At 40.0% G+C, this 21,418-nt stretch overlaps 1 protein-coding gene across 1 annotated transcript in view; it reads left to right on the forward strand.

Annotated features, from left to right (window-relative positions):
* The window catches only part of ppargc1b (peroxisome proliferator-activated receptor gamma, coactivator 1 beta), a 48,335-nt gene that overhangs the window by 16,308 nt on the left and 10,609 nt on the right, over positions 1-21,418 (forward strand). The window contains exons 2-4 of the mRNA XM_079839755.1: positions 14,966-15,151; positions 16,612-16,806; positions 19,764-19,886. Coding sequence (XP_079695881.1) covers positions 14,966-15,151; positions 16,612-16,806; positions 19,764-19,886 — 504 coding nt within the window. The remainder of the gene's footprint in view (positions 1-14,965; positions 15,152-16,611; positions 16,807-19,763; positions 19,887-21,418) is intronic.

Raw genomic sequence — 21,418 nt, forward strand, 5'->3', positions numbered from 1 at the left:
TCACTTTGCTACTCTGAAAATACTCCTTGGTGGAAGTGTCGTCTGAGGTAAACATGGGTTAGGCAGCCCTCCTCCCCATCCCTTCACCCAGGCGTCTGTGGTGCTGCAAGCCTTAGGGAGCGCATCTCTCGGCATCTCTTGGTAATGAAAAGCACCCAAATGTCAGTCGCAGCCACTGAAAATAAACGAATGCGGGTCGATCGCCATCGAGAATGGCACAACGGCCACCTGAAACAGGCAGATTGTCAACCGCCGTGCTTCATTTCATCCGTTATCACTTAGATACAGACACCACAAGCTGTGGCCAGGAATCATTGTGGCTGGGCTGGGTCTTAGGGTTGTAAATCAAGCCTTGAGTGTGTAAATTATGTGTGAATTTGTTTACATGTTGACCACATCCCCTGACCATTGAGGGTCTTACGGCGAGCAGGCTGAGGGCTGTAAGTGTGGGCTGTATTGTGGGCAGGTGGTGATTTACCAGGTTGAGATGATGAGTGCAGTACTAGCAGAGGTGAGTAATGACCTGGCGTCTCGGTGATGATGTGTCACAGAGGCATTCCTCAAGTTGTGTTTGGCTCCCAAGGACATCTCTGCTGATTGTGCTGGCAGAAGCCCAACTAGACGTCGGCAAGTAGAGGGGGGCTTGTGTTTGAGGGCTTGTCATTTGAGCACATTTTCAATTGAAACTGTGCGCAGTTTCAAGCTCAAATGACACAACAACACATTGTGACTCATGTTTGTGCCCAGCTCGCATTTAAATAAAGTAAAATAGTGAAAAGATTCAACATTGTTGTTTATAGAAAACTCTGAGAAGTTCCCACACAGTGTAGCTCCAGATAAAAAAAAAAAAAAAACTGGTTCAAAGGTGCTAGAATCTCCCAAAATGGCAGTTACAGGTTGTGAAGGATTAGCTATGAGTCTACCATAGTGTGTGAGTGACAGGATTCATTGAGTACAGGGAGTGTGAGTGTGGGGCTGTGGGCAGCGTCATAGTTTCTGTTGCGTGTCAACGGACTAGACCTTGACAGGCATAAATAGCATATGCTCAGGAGGAAAGAACAGCATATGTTATGACCTCGTGGCATTCATTAAACATTGTAGCCTCTGGATTTATTGCACACAAAGTATTTAACGCTTTTGCTTTTTGTCTGTTTATATGTGCAAGTCTTACATCTAGGGTTTGGAAACTATTATTCTTATGCAAAGTTTAACATAAAAAGATACAATGCATTTGTCCTCTGAGTCTGATGTGAATGGAACACACTGTGAGATTACGTGCAGTTACTAACGTGTTCATATAACAATGTGTTCTTAAGGATACACATTATGCGTTTTGTTAGCAGTGTTTTATAAAAAAATTTTTTAAATTAAATTTAAAAAAAGTTTCACACATTTTTTTTGTATAGCATTGTTGTAATAAATAATTTAGGCCAGTTATTGGATTGTATTTAAAAAGACTTTATTAAACAAACTTTTACATTTCACAGAATAGTTAATGGAACCGTGAAGGAACTGAAATAATTAAGAGGAATCTAAACCGGTTCCTATCCCTACTTTTGTGTCTTGTGTTACAGTCTGTGTTATCTGCATCATGAGCCTAAAAGCCAGCCTTGTATTGTTAAAAAAAACTGCTGACTTGTTTCAGAATTATTGCTTCCTGAGTTTGAAGATATGGATACGATAGTGGCCAAAGGTCCTTGAGATAACAGGAACAAGGGTTAGAAAGTGAAAGCAAATGAATACTCTGTGCTAACTATGCTGATATTTTGCAATTTTAAAAGTTGTGAATCTCCTGAGATGACTGTTGACAGGGCCATCACTTAACTGAGTGGGAACTGATGAAGTAATGAAGATCACCAGTGGCTTTGTAAAGGAAGGGGTCGTATGGCTGCAAGGGGATAGCGGCAGGCCTCAGATGTCTGGAAGCGCACTTTGTTTAATTAAATGCGTCTATAATGAAATGACCATTCAGCATTACAACTGTGATGGGTGTTCAAACCAACACAGAGGATATATTGAGTAATTTGATCATAGCTTAATGTTTTATGCAGTTCATATTTCTACATTTCAGTCATTTATGGTTACGGTAATTATAGAGTCATTTGGTACATTACCAGCTGCTCTAAGGCATATTCTGGCCTTATGTTCTGTTTTCTTCTATTAAGGGCTCTCCATCCATTTCATTGTCCAATTAACATCATTTTTCAGGTGTAACAATGTGTTAATATTCATTAAGCGACTTCCAATGGTGTAATTGAAAATCATGATAGAGGGCGAGATTAAAGAATGGCATCAACAATGGATTTGTTTTGGCTTATATCCAGAGAAACTACAAGTAGAAGAGGAGATGACGTGTTTGTGAGATCCTCATAAAAGGAATCTGGGCCATACATGTGTAATAGGTCTTGGTAGACTTGGTAGAAGAGAAACACTTTCTGAAGGCCTTATACCAGATGGCGGAAGTACAGGTAATGCAGATCTGGCTGCCGCAAGACAGAGCACATAGTGTCCTTGCACAGAGTTTGACCGCGTTGCTTTGCGAGCATCAGCAGAATTTTGGTAGGTGATGTCCCGCTTTGGGCTAGGTGCCCAAAAGGGAATCTGGAGTCACTTCAGGTGACAGCTGTCAGACTGCTATATCAGCTCACAGACTACTGTTGTGATGCAGAAGAATGAAAAGGGTTGGAGATGCTGGGGGGAGAGCAAGAGCAGTGAGCTGTGAAAGAACAAACGTGATGCACCTTGTAATGGTGCCGAGATATAGTGAGAGGCTGAGAAGTCGAGGAGAAAATTGTCCATAGAAAGCATACAGCTTTTGCTTTGGCCTACTTGCTTCGCTGTTTGCTGATGCTCTGATCTCTGTTTCCTTTTAGCATTTGCTCTTTTACCAATTCCCTATGCCCCTCACTCCCTTGTACCTCTGCTTCACGCAGCTCTCACTTCAGTCACGTGTACGTGGGTCGGCTAAGGACATGAGCGCCTCTAGTCTTTCATTCTCTTACACTGAGACCAAAGCAGCTGAATTGAGGGGTCTGGTAATGCAAAGGCAGGAACTGACCACTAAAGGAATTAATCAGTCATTCTACAAATCAGTTGGTCAGATGGCAGTGGAAGGACTTGTATGCCTGTAGTCACGTCCTCCATCTGTGACAGAAAAGCTGCAGATAAATGGCCCGAACCTTGACGAATAGAGTTTCACTTAGTCAGCATGTACTCGACAGCACTCAAATGATGTGAAGTGTGAACCTGTGTGACATAACCTTTATTTTTCATGAAACAGACCTTGCACTTTTGAAATAGGTAGGAAGACTATTTTCATATGTAAAAGCCAATTCCAATGTCTGTTGTGAATTGAATGCTGAAGGACTGAATGGATTGAGATTAATCACCTTCAAGAACCATTGTGGATTTGTTTGTAAATCTGTTACCAGGCTTGGCCTTGTCCCACTTCAGTTTCTCAGCAACAAGTTTAGGCATCAGTAGTTAAACACACCAAACCTCATTGAATTACTTTGAGACAATGAATGGGTCAGAGCATTTTGGCACGATCAACAAATCTCATAGTCAGTCCCTTATCACACTACAACACGGCAAATCCATCCAAACTGAAAAGCTACCAAGGAAGTTCAAAGACTACAGTCAAAGCCAATTAAACGTTTTTCCTTTTTCACTTGGTGGCCTTTGAGTGCTTGCTCCCTGACTTCACTGATGTTAGATCCTCAAAGAAGAACAAGTTCCCTGTGTGCTTTCATGTTCCTTATCACAGCAGCACAACAAAAGCTATGGAGGATTCTGGGGGAGAAAGTGAGGCCATGGATTACACAGTACAAACTAGCCTGTGCTGAATTAAAGCTCTTTGTTTTCCATTTGAGAGCCCAGTCGGAGATCAGCTGAGCATTAGGAGCTATTAAAGGCTTTTATTATGTGGCTCAAGTGGTGCACAATACATTGAAGACTGTGCTGTTTGAAATAAAACTTGCATTCAGTGGCTGCTCTTCTAGTCTTTATTATTAATGGGTACTGCTAGAGGAGGAAATCACATTAATCTGATACTGCCAAGGCTGGACTTTAAGATGTGGTTGGTGGGGTTTTGCGCTTGAAGTCAGGTATTGTTACTCTAATACTGGATTTTTTCTCCATTCCATGCCAACAGATTTGGAGAGATCTTTTACTCATGTAGTCCCAAGCTAGAGATCCTGATATTTGCACCAATAAGTCCTGACCTTATCCAGGAGGAATGCTGAGACTAACACTGCGGGTTGTCAAGGGATATGGAGTACAAATCCGATGTACTCACACTCACACTGAGGAAAGAGTGCAGGTGGCAGACCGGCAGTCTGGCTTCAGAATGATACCTGGCAGCTTTTGATAGACTAACAAACACCTAAAGCACGTAACACATAAATCAGAGACTACTCATTAACTGTGTTGTTGATATGTCTACCCAAAAGATTTGGGTTTTCTGATTTGAAACAAATCTGGTCACTAAAGGATCGGATTGGAAACAAGGAAGATAATATAAACTACATGATGCTACATAAATGTCCCTAGAAATGTGGTGGAAGGGTTTGTCTTGGTGGGCTGCCAAAATGAGAATTAAAAACAATTTGTCAAAAGGAACAATTTATTCACTTGGAATTAGTGTGGCTTTGAACAGTCAGGGTTGAGTGCACATAGTGTAAATGCAATGAGGGGGCCTCAGACCTTGTGCTACTCACATAGCCGCTCTTCTAAATAATGAGTTTCAAGGAAGGAAAGGAAACAATATTGATACACTTCATATACAGGACACACGATCGACAAAAAAACAAAAAAAACTTATTTTTTTAGGAACGTCATAGTATATTGCGTCATAGTATATTGCTATAGGCTTGCCTGCAGTTATAGAGGAAGAAATTTTTTGGAATTTTAGCTGTCACAAACATTCCATACCCGTTTAGAAATGCTTCCGTAACTCAGGACAGAAAACAATGAAGGAGATGAAATGTCTCCCTTGAACCTCTCCAGGTCAGAACTGTCAGGTAAAGAGGCTTAATTGTAAATTAATGGTTCTTTGTGTCCTGGGTTCAGAAAGCCTTTGGGAAACCGATTAACCTTGCACCACCAAAAGGGGTGTGGATAGGGAAATTGCACTGCAGCCAATCTTTCACAACCTTGAGTACCCCTCTGTTTGGGGGATGAGCCTAGCACATGTTATGCTGGTGTAATGTCCTTGACATGAAATATCCTTCACATTATCACAGAGGGAAATTGAAGTGGAAGAATCATCCAACAATAATTATCCTTTATAACCTTAATACATAAAGGTCCAAATGCAGCATGTTGTGACTGACAAACTTTTCCACCAGTTAAAAGCCAGGAATGCTGTGAGCATCACTATCGGTTAGTGGGCTAGTGGTAAGCTCTGTTAATCTTTTTCATCACTATTTAATATTTGCTCAGATTCTGAGACAACCAGCACATAAAGGCCGGGAGACAACACTTAGCTTACAATTCATGTCGGAACATCGCACAGTAACAAACTCTGCTTGCTGCTAAAGCAATGGCTTAAAGATGAGGGCTAGCAGATGGCTTTGCCTTCTGTTTGAGCATTAGAAATTCAGGGTGAGTCATCTTCCCGCTTCAGAGCTCACCCAGAAAGCCAGCGCAGAGATGTCCTGTGGACCACTCAAGATTTGCCTGAAGACCACATGCAGCAGTGCTGACTCAAGTCAGCGGCGAGTGCTTGGGGAGAAGGTTAAGCAAGCTAAACTGCCTCATTGGATCGAAAAGTAAGAGCATACATGCAGTTGCCAGACAGGTTGATGAACAGTATGGATTAACTTTTCTCAAAGGTCTCTTGTTGATGGCACAGCAGTTATATTTTGCCTGTCTACGGCAAGGGTAGCCATATCATCCATAAGAATTTAGCTAATCAAGTTGTTCAGGATTACTTGAAAATAACAGGCATGTGTGTTGGAGCAGATTTGGAACTGACGTTTACAGGAAGGTAGCCCTCCAGCAATTGTCTACGTCCTGTTTTGCAAAGCTCCATCTTTTTCCTATTTAAAGTCTAGATGCAGATGAAAATATGAATTACAGCATGGTATCTTGTTCAGGCAGTTGTGTTTGTTTATTTACATTCTCATCAAGACATGACCATCTTTTTGACTTGAATAGCCAAAACATAGTTTTCCATCATTTAAAGGTCATAAGTTGACTATATAACTAGATCTGTTTGAATTTTGTATGACCACTCACATCAGGGCAGTGCCGCATAGATGTGTGTGCAACTTGAACAGTTGTCTGAGAACTGTCCTTTCAACCATTGGATGCAAGAAGCAAAGGTCATCTCTGCATTTCGGTCTATTATTGGATTTCAAAACAAACCCTGTGCTTGCTGAGTGACCCCCTAAAATAGAGATGGGAATATTCTTTACCTTGATTTCTTGGCCAGAGGCAAGAGAAACTGGAGAACAAGATTAATAGTGGTAGCCATGACATTCTGCACGATAGTGTTTTTAGTACCAATGTTCTTAGCCTTGTTCTTTTGTCCCCTTTGAATAACCACCATGCTGTGCTTAGCCTGGTGGAATTCAGAAACTAATGTTTAACTCTCTTGCCTTTTTTCACTTCACTACATTGGAACATTCTCCTTAGGGACAGCTGGAGAGCAACCACTGGACCACTGCAGTGGGAATGTTTTTCCCATATTTAGTCTTGGAGATGCACACTCAGTTATTGGTGCAGTCGAAGGAAGAATTGGTGGTCCTTTATTTGAGGCAAAGTCCTACAGCAGAGTGGCACTTACTATGAGCCATGGTTCTCTCCTTGACACTGCATGCAGGTTTATGTGCAAGCTCTGAAATAGATACCAGGCAACTAAATAAAACTGCTATAAAGTGTTCCCCATCATGTCAAGGCACATGTTGTCTACATGGTTATGTGGAGGGACTGTTTACAAAGGACTTAGGTGTTTTGACTGGCCCCTAGTGGTGGCTGTGAGCTGTTACTGTTTGACCCAGACTCATGACCTTCGCAACAGATGGAAACAAGGGACTTGTAATCCTATTACGCCAATCTCACTGCAAAACACCTATCAATGCAGGATGCATTATCTATATTGTGTACGGTCACTGCATAACTGCATGAAATGCTGCAGTAGTGTGTGCAATAAGGCTTTTCCACTGTGATTCCCAAATAAGGGTTGGTGTTTTCTGGAGCAAACCTGTCTAGGAACACAGTGGAATATGAAACATGCATCACGGAGAATAATGCCAAGGACATCACAGCCTCAGGTTAACCTCATTCCAGGCTTGCAGGGAATGGTCACTCTACCTGCCCTCATGCTCAAGCAGAGTGAGCAAGAAAAGCATTTTGATTTAATTACAGCCATGCACGTCTACTAAGAGCTCAGACACTGACTGCTCCCAGTGAATTAGAAACAAGTTGGGTTGATGCCATCTTCCTCAGGCATCATGATCTGTCTGTGGCCACCCAAGTCTGAAAAGACTAATTTTGCATTTCCGTCTCCCTGCATCTTATTCTTCCCTCTTTTAACTTTCTCTCTCAGGTGTAATTGAACATATTCCCTTCATCTCGTCTGTGTCAGCTGGACAGATTGAACACATTAGACACAATGAGAGCGGCTCTACCCGTAATCCAATGAGAGCATTTTGCCTTGTTTTACTTTCACATCTTTATCAAACTCAGCTGGTAATTTGTAATCAAGGTGAGTCTGATATTTCTCTCTGGCTGTTTAAATTACCTAAGATACTGCTGCCTGGTTTCTGCCTGGAAACAGTGCTTGTATTGTCCTGCAGCCCCCCTCACCCACAGTCGTGACTGCAGGTAAAATTACCTCAGTCTGAGGAGCGGCGGACCCCCGTTGGAGATAATAAGGGGTTGCTCACCTACAGTCTTGTGACAAAGTCTCTGCATTGCGTTGTGCAGGAAAATGTGACACCCCCAGTCAACAACCTTATACAAGGCTCTGAAACCCGAGACTAGTGCTCTCATTGTGTCAGTGAAATGGATCCAGGTTAGAAGCAGAGGAGAGAATTGCTGACTACCTTTTGGATCTCCTGATAATTTCTCAGTTATGTTTTTTTTTTGTACTGCAGGCATGCATTGACTTCTAATGTATGCGCTGGTGCCTATATTTACATCAGTGCTGGGTATACTTTCATGTTTGCTGTGGTATGCATATTGAACTGTGGGTGACCTTGAGAGCTTTGGTTTCACAGTGACTGAACGTCAGATATTTAAGCTGGAGATTATGTCCTTATTAGCAGCCGTAGTTAAGACAATAATATTATGTGTATGTATGCAGTTTAATGTAAAATTATTATATGTATAATTCTATAACATGAATAAAGGCTGAGATGTGGATTTTAAGGCATGTGTTACAGTATATTAGCAGTACAAGAGTTTTTGGTAGCGCATTATAAATAGTTTGTATAATATAAGCAATACCTGTAAAACTTACTTTTGCCTTTCTCAGTGTTCACCACAGCTATAAACAAGCATGCATTTTGGATATCATTTTGGAGTTTTGGGATTTTGTTTCTGCATCTTGGCCTAAGGTTAAGACTTGACAATTACTCAACTACTTTTTTTTTTATTTATAAATATGTACTTTTGCACATCCCTAATCTATTTTTTGATTACAGGACTAGAGAACAGATTCATTACTTGAACACTGACAGACACTGAGACACAACGATGATCTGACATGATAAGAATAGCAAATTTCCGGAGCATGAGAGTAGCTGCAAATGAATAACAGTTGCTGTGATTTTCTATTAAGTGCTCAAGCATCCCTGTACCCCCTCCCCATGGTCGCCCACTCTCTGAGATGACTTTATGGAAGAACGAATGCTGGCAGCAGCCTGTCCTATTAGGATCGTCTTCTAACCAAAACACCTATTTTTAGATCAGTGGGCTTGAATGAATTAGACATCAGCGCTGATATTAAGGCAGAAAATGCCAATAAGTTATGCACTTATGACCCCTTTACCAACAAGCAAACACATTCTTTCTCACCATTTCCCCACATACATAAATGTAGTGCCATTTTCCAGCCATATGATTGGTCTGGTGCAGCATTACCATATTTAATGTCTTAAAAGAGGCATATAAAGAGTGCTATGAATATTATGTTATCCCTCACGGACCGAACTCTTAAGATCACTGCTGTAGTTTCTGTCTGGAAATATTCCTTAGAAAGATGAAACACACGTTACATTTCAGACTTACAGAGGTAACACTGATCTTGACCAACTTTATAAACTGTGTGCCAGTGACCCTATGAAATATTTCTAAAGAATGGGGGGGGGATTCGTACTGCAGCCAAAAATCCCTCTTTCTTGTGGCATTTTTTATTTTAAATTAATGCGATGTTTAGCCTCTCCTAACTTTTAACTTCTAACTAGGTCCCTTATTACACCTCTAAATCTTATTAAGGACTTACAAACATGCCTTTAGTGTCTATGGATTATCAAGTGATGTCAGTTAAGAATAATCAGGCTGAAATAATGACCGTCATGCTTTAGACATCACATGTGACCGAAAATGAAGAACGTAAAAAGATCAAAGGATATAAACTTTTTCCATTTCCCATGAGAATCTAAAGTCACAACTCAACTGGCAGTCTATCAAAGTCCTGTTTCTAAGCACAGAATCCACTTTCTAATCAGATCTCATTACTGTTCTACCTGGCTGAAGGTGGGGTTGTATTCGAGGGCACCAGCTCTCAGACATTTTACATAATAGCATCTCACTCGGACCAGTACAATGTCCTTGGTTTGCGCTTGATACCTGTCTCAGCCTAGAAGATGTAGACTGAGTTTGACGGCTAATCTGAAAACAATTAAGTAGGATTAAAATTGGGCTCAATGGCTGTTGAGTTGCCTCTCAGAAAACTTCCAGTACACAGCTTCAGACTTGTCAAAGTTAATGTTGAAATTTTTTTTAGAGAATAACAGCTCAAGTTGAAAGATATACAGCGAGTGTTGATGCATATGTCCTGCGGATGTCTCCTATGAAAGTAGGCAGTTAATATTTAGGAGCTGGATTTGAGAATATCTGATCATTCAGAAGGGGAAATTAGAAGTAGAATCTAAACGGCCATAAATTGTCTAAATCCAAATCTAATACTGTCAGTCCAATTGACTCAATGAGTTTAAGAGTGATAACATGGTGAAATGGTGGTAAAATGAGGCGTAAATTGAATTTTTGTCATTTTTGATTACATCGAGCAATGTCTCAACATTTGGTTACAAAACTTTGACTATAGGAAGCCTTGAGAGAGAGTGTGAGGAAATTTACTACATGGGAAATGTTAGCAAAGGTCTGAAGGATGTATGGGTTCAATAAGCACTAAATTTAAAGGGTTAGGCTGGTTTCAGAACAGACAAGATAAAGGTTGCCTGGTGGGATAGCAAGGTTGTGTACACTGCAGACAGTTAATTCCTAGATGGATAGAAAAGAAAGGTTCCAGCCAGACCTGAGACTTGGCCAATGAGGTGTCATGAATCTGCCTTTTATCGGTCTCATTCAACTGTACACGAGTGGCCCAGATCTTCCTTTAACTGCCCTACTTCTATCGGTCCGCTGTTAATTTGGTTTTGCAGTAAGGGCCTTGGCGGAAATCTCCTCTAAAGACTATATGTGAGGAGCTAATTTAATCGCTCCTGTTTCAGTTTAGCCACCAATTTGGGGTTTCGTTTAGGAGAGTTGTGGTCTAACATCTTTATTTAATTTACCGTCATGTGAGCGAAGGTCAAACAGTCAGTGAGGATGTTTAAGGCGACAAGATGTATTGTGCACCTCGTGAACCCTTTGCTTCTGGAGAAATGGTGCTGCAAAATCCTTCCTGTTTGAGGCCGGCCAGCTACTACACCCAAGTTTTTTATGGATTGAGTCTTGAAGGAATCCATTTAACAGCCCAAGCAGGATGTGTCTCAAAGGGCCGCATGTGTGCATGTCTGTGTCTTTGTTTCTGGGGAGGAAGGCTTAGGAGAGAGCCACTAGTTCCATCTGCATTTGGCATGGGCAGCATTTAAAGCCTGGCCCGTCACAAGCAGCTTGTGTAAGAGCCAGTCATGAGACTGAGGATAACAGCTATATATAACACATCTTAGATAGCAGTCGGCTCAGAGGGGACAGGGCACCCAGATAAGAGCCTATTAGCTCGTAAATGCAAGGAATGAATGAGTAACCTGCAGCTTTACTAGAATAGCGGTGTAACTGAATTGAGCTCGGATCAATCAGTCAATCAGTCTGTTTATCTATCCATCCATAACCGAAATCCCAGATAACCAGTTCGGTCTCAGATGCTGTATGTGATTGCCCTGCAAGAGGAAATGACAAACAAACTAAAGGTCACACTTTGTGTCTTTTCTTTTTTCTTACATACTTTGCCTCTAATTATCCTTAAATGTATTCATAAAATTCCCCAGATACCTTGAGAAGATGCCCAGGGACTGACAGTACACTGTCAACAGTGGGTCAACCTTGTATGGTTGTGTTTTGAAGATCAAGTACTCCTGCACCACATGGCTAGAGTCGCTTTTTGTAACATGCAGGGGGTTGCAGTCAACCTATATGCTGGTACGTGCTTGTTTTCGAGTGTGTGCCCTTGGACTCGGGCTTGCTATGCATACTCTTATACGTCAGATATATACGCAAATCTCCCCTCGCTGCCTGATTTTTATGTGTAATGACCTTTCTTGTTATTAGAGATTTTTTAAAAGGAAAATGAATGGAAAGGTCATTCTTGACTACACAGTTCACTGATTAGTCCTTACCGCTTTTGCCTTGAGTAGGTCAGCTACGCTCATTAACTTTTGCTCATTTAATAGCATCAGTCCAGCACTAACTGGTGGTACATATCTTTTTTTTGTGCATTGAAAATTTGACTGCATTTTGTCGCCTCATAATAGCATGATCATGCAGAGAGGTCTGGGTACAGCCGACTCTGTTAATGGGGTGAACTGGTGGTTTTATCAGCGTGTGAGTTATGCAGACGATTCCAGCACGTGTGAACAGCACCTCTGCTGCTCTTTTTCATGGAACATGTGCATCCGATAAGAAGTCACATATGCTGCTTCTCTGGATCTTCAGCAGCCGTGGCTCTGTTTGCATTTGCATAGGGATGGGAAATATGACCCAGATTTTTCTGGTATAAATATCACAATATGTGTAATTTTATATCACTGTAACACTACATACAATATAGTTTGCATACTTGAAATCGAAATATATATATATATTGATATGTAATGTATATATTGATGGTCACATGGATATACTGACAGTATAACCGGAATAGCAAAGTCACTTCTGTTTAATGGTATATAAGCCATACCGTTGCAGCATTCACACTCGCGTTTGTGACCTTAAACCTTCAGAGCCCAAGGTGGTTTTTATTGATTGATATTGAGACTCTCCATAACACAGAAAAAGAGAGCAAGAGAGAATAAAAAGGTTGGGGAAAAAAGATTGATTAGCTGGAGCTCTCGTGCTTCTGGGGAGGGGGTCTCAAAGGACGGAGATGAGTCAGTGGCATGTGAGGGGGATGCGAAGAGAGTGCTAAGTGTGTGTGTGTGTGTGTGTGTGTGTTTGCATATTCTGTGTGCGTGTTGGATGATGGGCGAACACCTTCATCATTACACTTGCATTCATACACACATGCGTGCACATGCACAACACCTTCAGGGCATCTCAAGTAGTCCCTTTAAAATGCTGCAGGTAGGAAGGGATTTCCTGTCTTTTCATTCGTCGCATTTGCAGAAGCCTTACTGCTGTGATTCATTTTGACATTGATTCAAACATGCATTAGTTTCATAACCGCATCTCACTGTATTATTAGAGACAGACTAATAATAGGCTTGATGATATTCAAACTTTTCTGCTAATCCAATCAGGTTTCTAAATACAAAAATTAAAATAAATGTGTGACCATTTAGATTGCTAAACAACTTATAATAGCCTATTATTATTATTATTATTATTATTATACACAATCAAAAGTTTGCGCTCAGACAGATTGAATTATTACTTTTGTTCAGCAAGGACACATTAAATTGCTTGAAAGTGAAGGTAAAGACATTTATAGTGTTACAAAAGATTTATATTTTAAATGCATGCTGTTATTTAGTAAGAAATGCAAGAGGTCCTTTTAAAAAAAGGGTTATAAAAGGGTTATCAGCGCATTAGAATGAATTCTGAAGGATCATGTGACACTGAAGACTGGAGTAATGATGCTGAAAATTGAGGTTTACTATCACAGGAATAAATTACATTTTAAAATATATTCAAATAGAAAGCAGTTATTTAAAATTTTAATAATATTTCACAATATTACTGTTTTTACTGTATTTTTGATCACATCAATGCAGATTTTGTGAGCGTAAGAGTCTATTATCCATATTTTATAAATTGAATACAATTAAAATAAAATGCTATTAAAATAAAAAAGATTAAAATCAATTTAGCATACGATTTATAAATCGCTTAAACTCATAACTCATCGGTGTATGTATTGGTATCATTCTCTTGTCTCATTGTTTTCAACCAGATTTCATCTGAAGAATTTTTCAACAATAGCTTAGTGAAGCAGATTAAAATGCTGCAGATATAATAAGATTGGGCTAAAACGGTGCAGATGTATGTGCTACAGTATGTGACCTCATTTCATCAGCGCTCAGCAGCTGGTAATAGGTGCTTTAGAGAAATCTTTGCTGTTTGATTCCATTTGATTTACTGCATTTTAAAACAACATTTTGGCGAACAGTCATAAATGGTGCCCTGTAAGTTGCCTGTGTATTGTGCATTGCACCCGCTTGACCAGGCCTAGTGTAAGAAAATAAAAGGGAACTGAATAAGTGCATTAGTGCAATCATCAGCTTTGTGAAACAGAGAGGGGAGAATTTGTGCAAGCGGTCATCAAAAATGCATCGCAGCGGCCCTGTAGAATATTCATGCTACGGCCTCCTGTAAACCGAGGCTGCATCACACCAGGTGTCCTCCAGGTATCCTCTCTACAAACAGACAGAAACTAGCCAAATGATCCGGGTGCAAAATGCAAAGCTCCATCGCTCGCATGGAGATATTAAGGCATGTGTGGTTTTCTGCTGTACCCCTGGGGTTTAGACCACTTCCCTTCTCACAGTACTTATTGACACAGACACACACATACACACGCACAGTTTTTTCTCACTCACACACACATTTTCTCTCTCTTCGCACATGTTGAGAATGTGAAAAACTGCATATATATTTAAAATCAACTAGCCTGTACGTTGCCTGAACAACTGGTCAACTAATCTGTTTTAAATAAGCCCTATAATTAAACTGGTTTGGGTTCACCTGACCCCAGTCTGAAGCATGTTCAAAAGCGATTCGACGGAGCGCAGCATCATGGAACAGAAAGCAGGGGTCTTGAGAAAAGTGATTTCTAAACTATTTTTAGCATGAAACACTCACAAAACCGTGCCTGGCTATAGCAGCTCTGCTTTAAAGGCACAACTCCTGCGAGAGGGTTTTTACCGTGAAAGCGTTTTGACAGCTAAAGTCAGCTGGTTAAATAAAGCGAATCAAAACTAAAACCGACAAATACCCCATCTAAAACCAGTCTGTTGTTGGGTGACCATTGTGACATTCCTAACCTATGCACCATATATCTTAGCAGTTCCCTCTCACAGCAAACCCAAAAACCCATAGCTGTGGTTTTTAAATCAAGAATGTGCAACCATTACTAAACCAAGGGTCAGCTTTTCGTCTACTTTCAACTCTCAGTTCATTAGTCGTGATGAAGTTGTGCTGAGGGTTAGTACTAATTCAGATGACTGTTACGAGCTGGATCTCCACAGTCACGGCATGTCTATTGATTTCCCAGTGTTTACAGCAGAGTGCATTCTTTTTAGATGTCCTCTGATGTTGGCCTTTTGACATATAATTTTTTCATTTTTTTCATTCTCAGTATGGGGAAGAGGAGGTCTGCTCAGACCGCCTGGATGCTGACTTCCCTGACTTTGACCTCTCACAGCTGGACGCCAGTGATTTTGACTCAGTGAACTGCCTCAGTGAGCTGCATTGGTGCAACGAGCACTCAGATCACTCCCCTGCATCCATACAGTACAGTGCTGGAGACCCAGAGCTATTTGAGGTGGGAGCCATCATCTGTACTTCGTTTACTGTGCACATATAGATTGTTCTGATATAGTTGATTATACATAAAGTCAGGGGTTATTAAAAATCCAGTTCGCTCTATGTATTTCTGTCCTCTGATTGGTTTTAGATCCTCAGTAGGTCCCTGTCCCAAATGGTGCACTTGATGTTGCAGTCTCATGGACTTTGTGTGTTCAATACCCAACAAACCATTCAGAATTTCAAGTTTGGACTTGAAGGATTGAGGGTGCAATTTGGGAAAGGTCCTAAATGTTTAATTCACCCAAAAATGAAAATTCATCTCATCATATACTCACCCTCATGTTGTTCCAAATTGAGAAGACTTTTGTTCATCTTCAAAACACAAATCAATATATTTGAGATATTTTCTCATCATTTTTGTCCATCAAAGTCCACACAACCAAAACCTTCTTGCTTCAAAAAGTTCAAAAAGACATCGTTCAAGTAATCCATTAAATTGAGCAATTAAATCCAAGGCTTCAGAAGAGACACAGTTGCTTTATATGGAGGCTTTTATTCACATATAAACATCTAGGATCTAGGTACATGCATAGATCAGAGTTAGACATGTTCCTGGGTTATCATATTTTGTTGATCCTGGAACAAATGTAATCCAAACCCCTAAATCTTATCCCTAAAATCAGAGGGAAATGATAGGTCAATAACACTGGTGTAGAAGCACCTAACCCGGATTGTAAGCCTAAACTTAACATAAAATGTAAACTTGTCCCTCAAATCTGATTGGTTTATTAAAATGTTGTTTCAGTAACATGTTGCAATTGGTGAAGTCAGCCAACTCGCCTTGCTAGACACGAGAACATACCTCATTGCTTCTCAGGTGTCAAGCAAGCAGGTTGAGCTTCTATTTGCCATATTTAATGTGCTCCGTGTACAGTTTGCCTTTTACTTTTACAATGTCTTGTTGATATGTACCCCCAATGTACTTTTTGATATGTGAGAGTTTTGTTTGCATAGAACTTCAATTAATGTAAAAAAAAAAAAAGAGAATATTTAAAATATCTTCATTTGTGTTTCGAAGATCAAGGATGAGTAAATTATGACAGAATCATATTTTTTTGGGGGTGAATTAATCCTTTAAAGCCTAGTTTAGTCAACTTTTTACTGAATGACAATGTTGTAAGATTAAAACTCACTGCTAGTCATAACCACAGCATAGTGGTTAATGCAAATATACATTGTGATGATATTTTGAGCAATGGTGCTCATGTCGGTGTTGCAGGTTCGAGTCTAGCCTGCAACGTGTCCCAATCCTGAGTTTCCCCTATTTTATGAATAAACTCTACTGTTTCTGTCTTATACATAGGTTTTAAAAAAGACATGCACTAGACATGTTGCAAGTTTTATACATGTAGGTTCTCCTTATCTATGCTATGCTTATGCTATGCATTTGCCTTAATTTCTTTCTTCTTGTTTCAGGAAGAAAATGCGGCACTGCTTGCTGCCCTCACAGACAGCCTGGACGGCATTGTTGAGGACGGAGTCGGGGGTCTGTCTGTGTTCCCTTCCCTAGGGGACGACCCCGAGGAGGGCGAGGAGGAGGAAGATGACCTCCCTTTGGACAGTGAGCACCTCCCTGGCTCACTGAGCCCAGAGACAGAAGAACCATCTCTAGTAAGAACCCTTCCTTCCTGTTTAAGGTGGATTTGGATGGGCCTCTGACTACCCCACAGCATGGGTATGATAGGCAACACAGGTCTGAATTTTTCTCATTTTGGGCTTTTTGTTTCTTTTTAAGCAACCAATCTAACAAAGAATCCTCTTCACAGGCAGGGATGTGGAATGTGGACACAGTTTATATAGACTTTTTGGCTTTGACTTTTTTCTGGCCTTTCATTTTCCCACACATCCCACTCCTCTTATCTTCCTATCAGCCTTATAAGAAAGTACTGTGGTGGTACCATGGTACAGTGATGGTATCAGGTGGCACTATTTATATATACACACACACACACAAACCAAGGATGCATTAAATTGATCTAAGGTGATAGTAGACATTTATAATGTAACAAAAGATTTCTATTTTAAATAGTCCTGAAAAAGATGTAAAATGTATCACAGTTTCTACAAAAATATTGTGTTCTGTTTTCAACATTGATAATAATAATAAATGTTTCTTGAGCATCAAATCAGCAAATTAGAATGATTTCTGAAGGATCATGTGACAATGACGATTGGAGTAACGGAGTAAGGATTAATGATGATTCTTCTTTCACGATATCAAGTCTTGGTGAGCATAAGAGATCTTTTAAAAACATGATTTGTTTTTTTTTTACCAAAACTGTTATTAACAGTAGTGTACTTCAGCGAATCCCATGGCATTACCATCATGATAGTGTACAAAAAACATGGCAATACCATGGTACTTTTTTAGAGGAATGCTTATATCTACTTCCCAGATCTTGGAATCCTTCAGGAGACAAAATGGACCTCTACAGCAGCACTCTTTCCTCCATTTTCCCACCTTTCGTGAGAGGACCCTTCTCTCTCTCTCTCTCTCTCTCTCTCTCTCTCTCTCTCTCTCTCTCTCTCTCTCTCTCTCTCTCTCTCTCTCTCTCTCTCTCTCTCTCTCTCTCGAGGACCCTTCTCTCTCTCTCTCTCTCTCTCTCTCTCTCTCTCTCTCTCTCTCTCTCTCTCTCTCTCTCTCTCTCTCTCTCTCTCTCTCTCTCTCTCTCTCTCTCTCTCATCTCTTTCTTAAGACACCACTTCCTGGAATAAGATGCTATGTTGTTATCTGTCCCTCTCAGCTCACAAACCCCAACTATTTAATCTGTGTACGTTGTGAAACCAGTTATAACAGTTATTACCCGTTGGACTGCTTTTCTTTTCTTTTCTATTCTATTCTATTCTCTCTCTCCCCCTCCCTCTCTTTTCCCTGCTTTTCCTGTAATACTGAACAGTTGGTTGGCATGGCTTGTATTGTAATGTAGCTGTTTTTCCAGTTTGTCATGTGCGTTTTGTGATTTTTACCATAGAGATTGGTAATACTTACAGTAATGACTGTCTTATATTTCACTCAATGCCTTTCACAATCCACATTGTTCTAGGATCACTTTGTTTGGCGCCCACGAAAGGGCACCATCTGATTACTGAGATAATCATTGCCTCTTTTTGGACTTGTTATAGAGTTACCAAATAAGGCTGTGTAGGACCAAATTATATAAGAGATGTCTGAAGGAGGGACAAATTGTTCCTAAATTGAGGGAAATTATGTACATTTATCTGGGAATAAGACTAGTACTTTTATTGTGCTGCTAGAACGAAAAATATCACAAGCCTAATACAACCTGCTGCTTAAAAGTTTGAGGTCATTAAGATTTTTATCTATTTAAAAAAAAAAATCAAGACTTATTTAGCAAGGGTGCATGAAATTTATCAAACTTTTATTTCAAATATTATTATAAAATAAAAAATAAAAAAAAATATACATTTCTTGAGCAGAAAATCATATTAGAATGATTTCTGAAGGATCATGTGACACTGAAGACTGGGGTAACGATGCTGAAAATACAGCTTTGACATAACATGAATAAATAACATTTTAAAATATATTCAAATAGAAAACAGTGGTTTTAATTTTTAATAATATTTGACAGTAATACTGATGTGTTTTTGATCACATAAATGCAACCTTGTTGAGCATAAGATTCTTTTTTTTTTAAAAACATAAAAAAAGCTTATCGACGATAATGATTTTTAACGATATAAAAAAATATAATTAAACCAAGAGGTATTGGTATGTTAACTAATGTATTACAACAAGGTTCAATTTGCTAACATTATTTAAAGTTACAAAATATTGTAAAGTTCTTGTCTTTTTTACAACCTTTCCAGACCTTTCTAGCATTCTCATTTAAAAAGTGCCTGAAATTTGCAAGTCTAGACAGATGCATTTCCATGTTAGATGATTTGGAAACAATGGAATTGTTCCAGTGTAGTTTAGCTTCCTCCTGAAAGTCTCAAAGTTTAGTCTGGGTAATAGTGTCTTACCCAAGAGCTGATAGCCCCCTCTGCTGGCAATGGTCACAGTTACACCTCAACCCCTAAATGAGGCCAGTCTGTGTGCGAAACAAGGGGTGCATTGAAGCACCAGGAACAGGGACAGTGGAGCACATGTTTTCATGGCATAGATGGCCGTTGCATGCCAAAACGGTTTGGTGCACAGAAGCTGAAACCCTCAGCGCCCCTTCGGTTTCCTCAATGGACACTGAGAGGCATGGACAGACCTGCCAAGTTGGCACATTAACAATCGCTTAAGGGACTCAACCACACAGTGCTGCTTCTTCTTACTTTGCTTTCTCTGGTTGTGCTGGTCATTTAGGTCTGGCAGACTTCCATGTCAGATTTTCTTAAATATCCAGTATTGTCTTGTTCTTTCAGTGGCTAGAGCACAGAACTGCTTTAAATGTTATGCGTGAGCTTTCGGTGTTGTGTTTGAGCACTGAAAGACAAAATGCAAACCTTTCTTGATAAGCAGACACATCAGAGATTGATTCTATTTGTAGTAGCTGTGTTTTAAATGCATCGTGTGCCATCAAATTGTAATCCCTCACCTCTCATTCCCTCCACAGCTCAAAAAGCTCCTGTTGTCGCCCCCTAATGTGCCTGCGGGCCTCGAGTCGCACAAAGACGGCAGCGTGCATCGCCATAGCAGCAGGAACCAGCACGTCAAGCCCGTGAGGCCTGTGCTGAAGGTAAGAGGAAGTTCCTGCCACTGTGATTGCAGCATAAACTCAAAACATGTAGAAAAAAAAGAATACCACTCACTACCTGGTTACGCTGTGGCGTATTCCCACCGCAATGCTAATACCTAATTAGCTCATGCTAGCCTTTAGAAAACACACTGAGGATTTGCGCTTCAAAGTTCTAAAGCATGTGAAGCCTGTGGTTCCTCATTCACTCCCTCCGCGTTGGCACATTGCACCATGGCTAAGGCCGCTGTCGCATTTGAGTTGAGTGCAGCCATCTGTCATGCCAAAGCCACAGCCTCTACTCAGCCTAAAGGGCAATGTTCACTGAGTTTGAGATTACTTAAAAAGAACAGGCAGTAGTTCCTCAGATACCAAGAGAATATCTTGCAACTAACCTTGGCACATTTGTCACAGTAACCTTAGAGCAAAATACACTCTGAAATAGTCTCTAGGGGTTTCAGCTGCCCTGCGTGGCTTGCATGTTTGGTGCTTTCATAAGGGTGTTACAAAAGATAGCTTGCTACATTCCACATAGATGAGCAAATGCCTATCACTATAATGGTTTTGATTTAGTACTTCTGTCATTACAGTGCTAAAACTGTTTTGGTACATGTGGCTTATTTAATTTAAGCTTATTTTATTTTATAACTGCAAAATAAATAAATGTAAATGTGTAAAACAAATTAAATTTGTTGTTGTTTTAACTCTTTCCCCGCTAGCATTTTTGGCCTTTTTTTTTTACACAAAAATGGTCATGGCCCCCAGAATATTTTGTTGTATGAGTATCTAAACATGTAATATATCAAAAGAAAGAACAGAGCCTCTGCTTTTAAACAAAAGTTTTAATTTAGCTTCATTGATTCTTTTTTTATCAACTCATTAAATGTGAAGTTTCATTTAAAAAAGCAACATTTTGGGCAAAAAGCTGAGAAAATGGCGTTATTGTGAAGACTACATCAAGATTGGATTTAAAAACGATGAACAAACCATAGATGGAGTGGATTGAGTCCATCAACACCCTCAAAGCTTCACAGTCCTATAACATTTAATTCAGTGACGTTAGGCAGTTTTATGCTGTTTAATGTTGATGATTGCGTTATTTTATATGCATCTGCTTACATATGCTATTACTTGTTTCTGCTTCTTTGTATGTGTTTTGAATCTTTGGAGATTCTATAATCTTTCAGAAGATGTGTAATAACGCCCTACCATATAACAGTGAAAACACGGAAAGCCGGAAATTCAGTGGTGGGGAAAGAGTTATTAATTGATACCGTGGTGAAAAGTATTGGCAGTGACATGAATTTTGTGTTTTGCAAAGTTTACTGCTTCAGTATTTGTAGAATATTTTTTCATGTTTCTATGGTATACTGGAAGGCAATGATAAGCGTTTCATAAATTTAAAGGCTTTTATTGGCAAAAACATGCAATATATGCAAAGAGTCTTAATATTTACAGTGTTGAGCCGCCTTCTTCATAACCTCTGCAATTTGCTCTGGCTTGCTGGATAACTGCTTGTTGGCCAAATCCTGACT

The sequence above is a fragment of the Gobio gobio genome (genome assembly GCF_949357685.1).
Source record: "Gobio gobio genome assembly, chromosome: 16".
NCBI lineage: Eukaryota > Metazoa > Chordata > Actinopteri > Cypriniformes > Gobionidae > Gobio > Gobio gobio.